At 37.7% G+C, this 11,958-nt stretch overlaps 1 protein-coding gene across 1 annotated transcript; it reads right to left on the bottom strand.

Annotated features, from left to right (window-relative positions):
• Nucleotides 1-332: 332 nt before the first annotated feature.
• LOC143552284 (serine/threonine-protein phosphatase BSL1-like) lies at nucleotides 333-9,191 on the bottom strand. Its single transcript, XM_077042549.1, has 20 exons — nucleotides 9,026-9,191; nucleotides 8,601-8,661; nucleotides 8,437-8,548; nucleotides 8,259-8,338; nucleotides 8,068-8,162; nucleotides 7,851-7,950; nucleotides 7,642-7,711; nucleotides 7,335-7,436; nucleotides 7,170-7,251; nucleotides 6,925-7,092; nucleotides 3,097-3,280; nucleotides 2,672-2,855; nucleotides 2,436-2,603; nucleotides 1,947-2,185; nucleotides 1,781-1,865; nucleotides 1,602-1,700; nucleotides 1,324-1,523; nucleotides 1,151-1,226; nucleotides 935-1,070; nucleotides 333-855 (listed from the first exon to the last, which is right to left on the bottom strand). Exons 1-20 carry the CDS (start codon nucleotides 9,189-9,191, stop codon nucleotides 695-697), a joined length of 2,568 nt encoding a protein of 855 aa, XP_076898664.1. The 3' UTR covers nucleotides 333-694.
• Nucleotides 9,192-11,958: the final 2,767 nt, after the last annotated feature.

The following is an 11,958-nucleotide window of genomic DNA, read 5'->3' as shown; positions in this document are numbered from 1 at the left end:
AGCTTTTGAAAATCTTATCCTCTCAACTAAACTTCTATGTCTCAAAAGCCGAACATAAGTAACCACAAACAAGATCCGAGATCTAAGGTACTTAGTGTGATTTCCACTAAGCACTAAGCTTCCCGCGTATTTGAATGTAACTATCAATTTGTCATGTGTAATTGTCACATGCATCAGTCTATCACACAAAATAATTTATCATATGTTCATATTTTTATTTTTATGTTATGAGTTACATACATATATTGCAGGCATACATTCTCATGAGATCAATAGAATATACAATTAACTTCAGAAATTTTTCTTAGACTAAATTCACAAATCCGTGCTACCATTTTCAAATCGTTATGAACACCTTGTAGCGATACCTGGCGTATGAATGAAACCCTTCTATCAACAAGAAGATTTGTACAGATTCCCTTGTAGTTATATCTGTAAATTACAGTCATAATCTGTTGTTTTGGTAGAAAACCTGTAAGATGTTGAAAACTTGAAATAATAGCTGAAGTATGAACTTGTGTTGTCAGATATATGCAAGTGAATTCCTATCGTGATCAGGCTGGGGCCGACCCCGAGTAGGAGTTGGCGGCCTTTGATTATTAAGCTCCTACAATATCCAACAAAGATCATATGAATCACAAAGACGGTTTCGGATTGACCCACAAACTTTAGTTTCTTTAAATAGCCTATGGGTCTAAACAAACAGCTCGTAAGCCATTACCTGCATCCAGTGGCGCTCTTCAGGCGTTGGTGATGCTTCTGGTTCAAGTGGCGGTGGCAACGGGTGAATCAGTTTTGGAACAACCACCAACCCTCTGCCAATCACTAGCAAAGCTCCAGCATTATTGGCAGTCCCTAAATCCAATTTGCACAATTAAATTAGTCATCAAGCAATAAATAACTAATACACCGTACCAACAAAACCAAAGGTTACCACAATAGTTTGTTGCAGAGAAAAGGGTGATTAACTGTCCTTGCGCAAATCGCTCGAACCCATCCATTACACATTCATGTGCTCTTATGATCAACTGAAGGCTATTTCTTTTACAGAAGTCTATAACCCTGTCAGGCTGCAAGTAGTACATTTCATCAAGGTATATCAGAGGGAGCTGGTTTCTACCATTTAATATGAATAAATGCATTAGCATACCCCGAAGGTAACAAGGCCTGGTCCCCTTGCATTCGGTCTCAAACCTTCCACGCTATCGTTTTCGGTTGGGTCAGACCTGCAACAAAAACATGTATCAACAAAGTGATGCTTTTATTTCATTTTTTCTATACCCAATTTTGAACTTTAAATTGTTGTGGAATATTATATAATACCATAGTAAATCCATCAAGATAACCGATCCAGCATCCATGTTTGTGGGTCTTTCAATTTTCTCAATCTGTTCAACTGAATGAATGGACCTTCCTATGCCACCATGCATACATATAATCTTTTGGTCTATAAGTGCTGCAAGTGGAAGATGGTTAAACAGTTGATTGAACCGTTTCCATGCCCAGATTCCATCGTTCTCTCCCTGCACATCGCATACAAAATTACATATAAGCACGCCTCTTTTAAAAACTAAAAAACATTCCAAAGGTTCCATACATACCATCCTCTCAATGCATTCGGGACGAAAACCAAAGAGTGCATTTACATCAGCAGCTTCATGATTCCCGCGTATTAAGTGAAAATTTTGGGGATAGTTAATCTGAAAACATTATATCATCAGAATACCACCTGACCTCCAGTATTGAAATAAATCATTGAGTGAGATAATAAGAAGCTTACCTTAAGAGCAAGGAGCAAAGTGATTGTCTCCAAGCTGTGTTGTCCTCTATCAACATAATCTCCGAGGAATAAATAGTCAATATACCTGAACGGATAGTAAGAATATATGTTATAAAGTTCGTGTTGGAAACATAACGTGGCATGCATGATCGATGTATGAGCGTACGTTATATCTCCAGCACTGGAAGGGAATCCGTATTCATCAAACAGGCGCATCAGATCAGTAAACTGGCCATGTAGATCACCAAACACTTTAATAGGAACTTTCAGATCAAGAACTGTAGGCTCTTGCGAAAATATCTGCTCAGCTGCATAGCAAAGCTCTCCCACTTCATAAGCATCCAGAAAAAACCTCCTGTCTGCAGGTGGGCTCCAGTTTCGAGGCTTAAGTAAAGTAGCAATCACCTGAAAAAATCACATTAAAATCTATAATTTTCATATTACAACTTCCCAATTTCAACCATTTACGTTTGAATCATGTGTTGGTTAAGGCTGTTTTTTGTTTATCTAAAATGGCTCACATCGGAATATCTAGCCAAAACACTGCATGTGACACGAAGTTTTTATAAAACGTTTCAACCCAACCCATCCATCTTGCCACCTTTACTATATATAAAAAAAATAACTAAAAAATCAATACAACTTCTATCACTACCTTTTTATGTAAGCCTTGAGGTGACTTCTGCCTCATGAACCTTTTTGCAGAGCTAGACATGTCATTTGGGAAAGGCATCATACGCTTACTCTCATTTTCGAAATGATCTAATGACAACTGCCTTACCAACCCACCAAGGTTTCCTATGGCTTCTCTAGCAATCACAACCTGCAGCAAATAGTATCCTAAATGAAAATGGCATCCAACACATTAATAATGACAAAGAGAACACATACGGCTCTAGGGTGAAGTTGCACTTTTCGGGCCCCAGCACCACCCTCTGAGTTAGTCAGCACAGTTTGTGAATTCACATTTGAAATCATAACATCGGTAGGATTTGCAATATGTGCTTGTGCAGCTTGCCATGTTGAATAAGCAGCATTAGCTTCGGCCTGCGTTTGAGTGGAGTCTTTGTCTACACTGCAAAGATATGATTGTGTTTTATTATTGAAAAGTTCAAAGGGCACAAACTTTTTGCATACATACACAGTAGGTTGTAGTAGTGGTGGATCCAAGATTTTCAACCAGGGTATACACTACTATAATAGAAGTTCATGTTTTTAAACTTGTAAAACTATACAAATAGTTTAAATTCTGGTTAACCAAGTGCATGCCCTGCCTTCCATGTAGGTCCACCCAAAGAAGGGAAATCAAACATAACCTTAAGTCTGTGGATTGGTGACTTTCAGATCCATCATCACGAGATACAGGATCAAATGGGCACCAATTATTCGCCCTGGGAGTTGTCGCGTTTGAACCCCTTTCTTCCGATGTTACTCCAGGATTAGTGGTATCCGTAAAAAAGGATGAATTCTCTGCCACAAGAAAATCACCTAACAACACATCTGCAACACGTACACGAAAAGAAATATATGTTAGGGCTCAAAAGTCAAGTCCCAAATCGATAATCAACACGAACTAAACGAATAACTCTCGTTTATATTAATCAAAAAATCTCACTCAAAAAACTGATTACAAACTATCAAACCCTAACTCGGTTTGACTCGAACCCTAACTTGGTTGCACCAACTTCTTATTCTAATGTCTAACGGCTTATATAGACTAACCAAACTTACTAGTAAACCCTAATAATTCTTGGGCTGGGCTTTACACTTGGGCCAAACAACAATTGTGCCAACAATCACCCCCCCCCCCCCTAATTGTTGTATCCGACTCATCCAACTCACCCCCTAATTTCCTACTTGAAATTGGCGGATCTTCAACTTAACGCTTGTCATCATTAGCTTGATTCTCCCGAGGCTTTTCTTGATCTCTTGCAATGTTCTTTGGGCTCCACTTAGCTTGAAGTAACACTTGCTTCGTTTGATCATTAGACGCCTTCCCTTGGGCTTGAATCTCTTCCTTGACCACGTGTTTAGTTTCTTGAACACTCTTCTTTGTACTTTGAATTTTGGAACTTGGATCTTTGATTGGAATCTGACTCATAACCGTCTTGTCTTCTTTCAGTCCAATACTTTGAAGATCCCGACCTGCAAAATTCTTCATTCCAATGATAGCTCGTTTACCGGGACTTGTTATCTTGAGGCAAATCTTGTACAATCGGTCCTTGGTCCTTGTCACCTTCATCAAAAGCTTACCTTTATCATCTTTAATGGTTAGCAAATCATGTTTCATGTGAATCTCGCATCCACCTTCCGTTGCTTGACCAAGACTTATGATATTGCACTGTAAGCTCGGGATGTAGTAGACATCGGTCAACAGGCGCTGCTTCCCCGTTTTCCCTTCAATTAAAACTGACCCTTTTCCCCGAATATCAATACAAGATTCATCTCCGAACTTCACCGTTCCCGTTTCTTGTTCATTCAATTCATAAAAATAAGATTTATTACCCGTCATGTGATTCGATGCTCCGTTGTCGAGATACCAAACATCTTTCTCCATCGGCTCAGTTTCGAAACGCTTTGAAATCACACCGTCTTCATTCAGTAAAATTGTCTTTTGATCACCTTTAATCATAAATAAAGATGGATCAAAATCATCAACTTTGTTCAAATTAGGTTCTTCCTTTTTCTTCATACGTTCCGGGCACATAGATGCAAAGTGACCAAACTCATCACAGCGGTAACACTGAACTTGTGATATATCCTTTCTTCCCCTTTGACAATCATTGGTTCTTCTTTATCCCTTATGACTTGACCCATGATCTTGACCACCTCGGTTTTCGCAACCATCTTGGTCCTCATCGTCTCGGTCTTGACCTTCGGTTTCACGGCCTCTTCCACGCCTCTGTGAACTCGGCCAACCCTTACCTCGGCTACCGGACTGATCACACGACTTGCCTTTGTAACTACTTTCCGATCGATTGAAAAGTAACTGACCTTGTGAATTTGAAGCGCTCTCTCTCCCTTGTAGACGTTCCTCAAACGCCTTAAGTCTTCCAATAGCATCTTCAAACATCAAACTATCGAGATAAACACTTTGCTCGATTGAGGCTACGAGTTGGAAATACTTATCTGGAACTGCATCCAGTAACTTCTTCACCAAGACATCTTGCTCGAACACGTGACCTAGACTCGTTGCCTTTGAAACCATACTTGTTATTTTTCCTGCAAACTCGTCAACAGTCTCGTTTTCCGCCATCTTGAGTTTCTCAAATTCACTTTTCAACGTTAGCAGTTGAGCCTTTTGAACTCGCTCGGCCTAACATACCGTGCCTTCAAAGCCGTCCATATATCTCGGGCATTCTTGTATTGAGAAATCTGAAGAAGAATATCACCATCCACCATTTCAAACAAAAATGATCTTGCTATTTTATTCTTCTTCGCATCAATAGGTCATGATCATCCAATATCGCTTCCACTACAATCACCCATGTGATGTAATTAGTTCCGTTCAGCTTTGGAACCTGCAGTGACATCCCCCCGCTTGCTTTGGGTTGGATTACCGGTCTTTCTTCGTCACCTGCTATTAACGTTGAACCCCTTTGCTCCACTTCTTTGGAACAAATACAAGCCAATCAATTCCGAACAACTTTTCAGAACCGAACCCGCTTGCTCACCAAATAAATCAAATCTTTGGTTAAAACCTAACTCGTTCAACCTGTCTAAAACCAAACTTTGAATTAAACCAACTTGTTCAACCCAAATAATATATTCAACAAGGATGGCTAAACCAACTTGTTTAACCAAAAAAAGAAACCAAGAAATAAATAAAACACAAGCCAACTTGTGAATTTTTCTTTCTTTCTTTCGAATTCCCCTGTCACCAAAAATCAAACCAAAATTTTGACTTTTGAACTTTAACAACCAATCAACAAGCAATATACTTTTTTTTATGCTAAATCGCAAAACAAGATTTCAGATTTAGTTCCGATTCCTTTTTTCCTTGTTTAATCGTAAAACCGTACTCCTCCTGGATTGAACCGCTAGACAAAGAAGAAAGCCGCCGTAAGTCCGCCTGACCTACCGCCGCTCGTATACGTTGCCGTTGCCGGAACTTACTTTTCCAATGTCGCTAACTCGCTGCCAAACACTCGTTAGCCTTCTTGAACAGCCTCGATCGGAAACCAACTTGCTTCCGAGTTGTCGCCGCTCGAACAACCTACTCGCTGCACCGCCGTGCCTACGCCGCTACTCCGACGTATCAATACGCACCAAACTTGGTTCCGATATTCGCCGATTGGTAACTCCTCCTCAAGCCACCGCTCGCCGCCAATTGATTATCGATTTCTTGAACTTGGCTCTGATACCAATTCAAGTCCCAGATCGATAATCAACACGAACTAAACAAATAACTCTCGTTTATATTAATCAGAAAATCTCACTCAAAAAACTGATTACAAACTATCAAACCCTAACTCGGTTTGACTCTTGATGAACCCTAACTTGGTTGCACCAACTTCTTATTCTAATGTCTAACCATAACTCGGCTTATATAGACTAACCAAACTTGCTAGTCAAGACATTACGAAATATAATAAACCCTAATAATTCTTGGGCTGAGCTTTACACTTGGGCCAAACAACAATTGTGCCAACAAAAAGCTTTATTAAATTCAAGTCAAGTTTTTCTGTATAAACTTGAACTCTAACTTGAACGTGCTGGGTTGTCTTTGATCTCAATAAAAGTTCAAAACCCATATTTGTTAGCCTTAATTGTGATCAAGTTTGATACAATGTCGCGGGACAAATTTGTAATTAGTATAAAGTATAGTTCTGGGTGTTTTATGCAACATTTGTAAGTTAGGGGGTCTTGATGTAAATATTGGGCGGTTATTGGCTGTTATAAGTTAGTTATATAACTACCAGGTAGTTATATAACCGCCATGGGTAGTTAATTAACTGCTCATTCGTTATTTATAAATAGGCGTCGATGTAGATGTCTTGTAACAACGTTGTCCGTATAATACAAGTTTGTGTTTCGGGTTGATCCCTTGTTATTCTTCTTCTTGGTTATGTTTTTGATTGTTGGTTGAATCGTGATCTCCTGGGTTCTAAAATATTCCCCTAGTTTAGGGAGGAAAGTCATACCTCCCTTAAGACCACCATAGACATATAAACAAGAATCAATTGATGACATGGCATGCCGACAACGACGCATGAGATCCAAAGAAGGATCTTCAGTTTGTTCATTGCCATTGTGTGAAGAAGTCACCAAGCCGTGCCTATCTAACCAAACTCCAGCAGCAGTGTCCAAAACTGTAAAATGTAAACACATTGCAAAGACTCAGTATTTACTTCACTGAATCAAATACTAAGCATCGATCAAAATTAACCTGCAATGGCTGCTCCACCATCTACCACACGCCCTCCTCTAAGAGCACCTCCTGTAACATGCAATCTAGTGCCAACACAAACCTGATGACAAAAATACCTTGTAAAAATAAACATTAGCAAGATGGTTACAACAGGCATGTCTTGTATATAAAGCTCTTACTTACCGCAGCATGTTGGTACCTTGATGATGGCGAAACTCCAGGAGCAAGAGTCCACTCCCATTGTCCACTTTTATGCATAAGTAGTCCATAAGCATCTGCTAAGGGCTGTATATGCACGAATAAAACCAATCTTCATCACAAATAACCCCTTTTATAGTATGTTTTAGGTAATGATAAGTGGCACATTGAAGTTCTAAGTTTACATTTCATATATGCATGATTATGTGTATGATGCATCACATGTGATGGAACTATAACACAAAACTAAAGCTTAATTAGCAAAAGCAAACACATAAACACTAGTTCGTACCACGCCTGAAGTGTCTCTTCCGCCACAAAGCAAAAGCATACCATCCGAGCGAGCACTAGCTGTAGCATACCTGCAGAGAGTAAATACAAACAGATACGAAATGCATCTAATGTGTTAAAAAAAATGTATAAATGTAACATCATTCAAGTCTTTACACAAATCCCTTCGCATGTTCCAACACTGTACTCGCAATTTAAATACATGCTTACATTCTAGCTGAAGGTATATCTCCTTCAGTATTTAGCCTCAGCCATGCGTACGGCTTTTGAGCAGTATCCAAAGTCCATGTATCGGAAAGCACTTTCTTTCCTAGAGAAAAAGAATACAATTAAATGCTTCTGAACAACTGAAAATTTTGGTACCTTTATCTTTATGTTACTTGTGAACACCAATAAAGAGAAAAGCTAAAATGTGAATTGCACTGACCATCATTGCCACTAAAAGTAACAAGGTATCGTTGGGAAACCAAGTCCATGACATGACCATAACGAGGACCAGGACCATGCCCTTGAACGACGACTCTGCACTCAAAAAGACAAGAAACCAAATCCATATCTAAGGGGAAAAAAACATTTAAAAAGAAGATAAGTCCATATTTTGATTGATTTAATGTTTACCGGTGCCATTTGTATTTGTCATTACTCAAGTCGAGTACATAAAGATCATCTGTCGAATGGCCAGCAGGACCTATGCCTCCCTAGAAATGTAGCATTTATTTAATCATAATTCACAAACAATTAAGAATATTTGATTACGGTACTCCACTTTAGGCCATATAAATGCTTTCATAATCACCTGAAATACAACCATGGTTCCAACAGCAGCTGCTGCATGAGCAGCCCTAGGTGAAGGGGCTTCCCCAGCAGGCCGAATTCTGCACAAGTTTTTACGAATCAAAATTTTATTTCTTACCAAATAAACAAAGTTAAAAAACAAGAACAATGTACAATTAAACCAACCTTGTCCATTTTTTAGTAATAATATCATAGGCATGAACTGAATTTGTCACACCGGCTAATCCTGAATCCCAAAAATAACAGAAAATTAGTTTTTGAAGTAAGTAATAGTAACAGTATCCAGTTATGCATACGCTGTGTGACATCTAATTCCACTCCATTTCAAACAGCCGTCCGGATACAAGGATACAAGTCGGACGGTCGTTTGACCAGAAATTTTAAATTTTGACCATCTATGGGCAGAATGACCCCTATGGCTAAAAAGACCATCCGGATATTCTTCAAACCACCATTATGATCAATAAATTTCAAAGTTTGAGTCTTTTTTTTTTTTTTTTGTCAAAATGGTCGTCGAAGTGTTTTGTGGACCGGTAAAGAGCATGACCCATAAATAAACCATGCAAAATAATAGAAGAATGATTGATTACTGATTCCAGCGCCAGCAGCACCTCCTTCAATGGCAGTAGCACCACCGAATAATATTAATCTAGGACCGTGAGATTTGGTTTGGGCAACGGCTGTAAGAGTGTGGCCACAGCGAGGGCCAGGCGCGTCATCATCGGCGTCCCAATGGGCGTCCAATGGGACGTACATTGGAGCTGGATGTAGGCACGGCTTTGAATCCAGCAAAACCGAGACCAAAACCCCCCAATTGTGATACTATTATTATTATTCCTGACTTGTAACAAATATAGAGCATGTGAATAATGATTTATAAAATGAATCAAACACCCAACAACTCATGCCAATGTGGGTTTTGACACCTAAATAGGCGAATCGAATTGTGATTGTTGATTGTTCAAAATCTATCAACGATGAAATTTGATTCTTGAATAAAAACCTGATCAAACAAATGGGGAATTAAAAGATAAAAATTGTGGCAATGTGATTAATGATTTGAATATTGGAATGGAATTGAATTGAAACATCAAAAACAAGGGAATGAAGGTGACAAGAAAATTGATGAGATAGGTCAGAAATGGCAAATGTTCTTAACGAACTACATGGAAAATGGAAAGAGTAACTGATTTTTTTTTTCTTTTTGTTAATATTTTTTGTTTTCAGTAACCTTTTTTTGTGAAATAACAAAGTAGATTTGCTTTCGTAGTTTTAATTTTTAAAGCATTTTACATTTTTATGCCAACACACAAATATAAAATAGTAGTGATGTTAAAAAAATTAAAAAGAAAGTTGGCGTTCAAACAAAAGTCTTAGTATAGATTAGAGTATGCATATTCTTATTTGTAACATTGAAACACGAATTATGTGCATAAACTTTTGATTCTCATTGCATTTACCTATATTATGATTTATTTATTTGTTTATTTCTTTATTTATTTTTGGAAAATTGGATTTTAATAATCCAAACTTTCTGTTATTGGCAAATAATAATCCCAACTTTGTTTATTCTCACCAGTGGTCCCAAATTTAAAAAAGTTGCTTTCAATGGTCCCCCATTAAAAAAGACCTAACGCCGTTAAGTTTTTTCAGAATTTCAAATTGATTTTTTAGGGTTTTTGATCGGAAAGAGGATACGAGTCAATTAACGTAAAACTTAGCTTGAAATGATGCTTCAAATGGCTTGATTAGTGCTTCAAATCGGGTGTTTGAAATTTAAAATTAGCAAAAATTAAGTTGTTTGGAGTATCTTTTCGAGCTAAGTTTTACATCAATCGACTCGTATCATTCTTCCGATCAAAAGCCCTAAAAAATCAGTTTGAAATTCGGAAAAAACTTAACGCCGTTAGTTTTTTTTTAACGGGGCACCATTGAGAGCAAACTTTTTAAAATTTGGGACCACTGATGGGAATAAACAAAGTTGGGATTATTATTGGCCAATAACAGAAAGTTGGGATTATTAAAATCCAATTTTCCTTTATTTTTTAACCATCCTATATTGTAATGTGCATGCAAGTATGAGGAATTGTTCAAAAAGTGATGAGTACGAGAACATGATGGCTCATATAGAAAGGTATAAGCTTTCAAAGAGAAAGATATCAACTTTCAGTTGAGTTAGAGGATTATAATTCTTAAATTGGGATCTACGAATCTCAAAGGTATATTAAAAGTGTATGCCTTCAAATTGAGCCAAATTAAGAATTATATTTCATTTATAATTACGTGTGCAAAATGAATATGGGAAAATTAGTATTGGGTTGAAAACTTGAAAAAATAAATGCGTTTAAAAGTGTGTTTGTCAAAGGCTCGTATAGAGGCGGAGCATGCATACGTAGGACGCAGGTTGTGAAAATGTTCTTTTGCCCTGCTGTGGCCATACACTAGCTTAGGATGAGCGTTTTCGATACTGGTACCGAATTGGTACCGTCGATACCGAATCGGTATCAAGTTTTGAGTTTTCGGTACCGGTACCGTTCGATACATTACCGGAATTTCCCGAATTTTGCATGAAATACTGGTACCAAACCAATACCGGTACCGTACCAGTACCGAACCGAACATTTCGGTACCGGTACCATTCCGAGCTCATGCCTACGCTAGCCATACACTGGTGCCTTATTGTGTGTGTGTGTGTGTGTGTGTGTGTGTCTATATATATATATATATTTTCAAATGAAAACACCTTTGAGTTTTAAGAATTTGAAAGAACTCAGCGTAACGATTTTTTTTTCTAACTTTTTTTACACATGTGTAATTTATATAGGTTACGTACACGTAAAAAAATTACAGAATTTTTTACGCACCGAGTTGACTTTTTACACATGTGTAACGGACGTAAAAGTTAGTGTAACCACTTACATCTTTATTCTCTCTCATACTTTGACTTTTTTGCCAGATTTAATCTCAACCACATATTCCAATTAATTTAATTAAATGTGTGGACTAGAATGAAGTTCTTAAGTTCTTACAACTCAAATGGTTTTGAAAAGATGTCTCCCCTATATATATTGTGTTTCTAACCAAGTTTCTTAGTGTATTATTTAAATAAAATGTATACTTTTATGTGAAAATCTTTCAAGTGAGTGATAGTAGAGGATCATGTAGGTCTCCCAAATCAGATCTAACATAGACGCATTTACTCTTTGTAAGTGATTGAGACAAGTGTGTGAAATTATACGATCGAACATAAAATATAAAGATAAAATAAAGGATAAACAATCTCGTAATCGATACAAAGATTCATATATTAAAAGCACAATGATCTCACCCAAGGTGAGCTCCCCTTGGATGGGTGATTTACACCATGAAAAACACACACCTAAATGAAACATAAAGCACTATATATAGCTAAACATAATAACCTAACACTCTAGAAGCTTTCTCCCATGTTGAAGTTAAGCGTATGCATCGAAACTCTCGTCTCGGATCAAGATTGCTCACCGATGTTGGCTCAGTTGTTGTT

Source organism: Bidens hawaiensis, unplaced genomic scaffold (genome assembly GCF_021521415.1).
Source record: "Bidens hawaiensis isolate Kalapana, Puna unplaced genomic scaffold, B.hawaiensis_p1.1 tig00016836_1, whole genome shotgun sequence".
Classification (NCBI taxonomy): domain Eukaryota; kingdom Viridiplantae; phylum Streptophyta; class Magnoliopsida; order Asterales; family Asteraceae; genus Bidens; species Bidens hawaiensis.
Note: the sequence above shows the minus strand (reverse complement) of the source record. Positions and strands in the feature narration are given on the sequence as shown.

Coding starts and splice junctions, on each gene's coding strand:
- LOC143552284 (XM_077042549.1), bottom strand. CDS start 9,191: ATGTACGTCCCATTGGACGCCCATTGGGACGCCGATGATGACGCGCCT. Junction 8,662..9,025: donor TGCTGCTGGCGCTGGAATCA/GTAATCAATCAT, acceptor TTTGGGATTCAG/GATTAGCCGGTGTGACAAAT. Junction 8,339..8,436: donor GAACCATGGTTGTATTTCAG/GTGATTATGAAA, acceptor CTACATTTCTAG/GGAGGCATAGGTCCTGCTGG.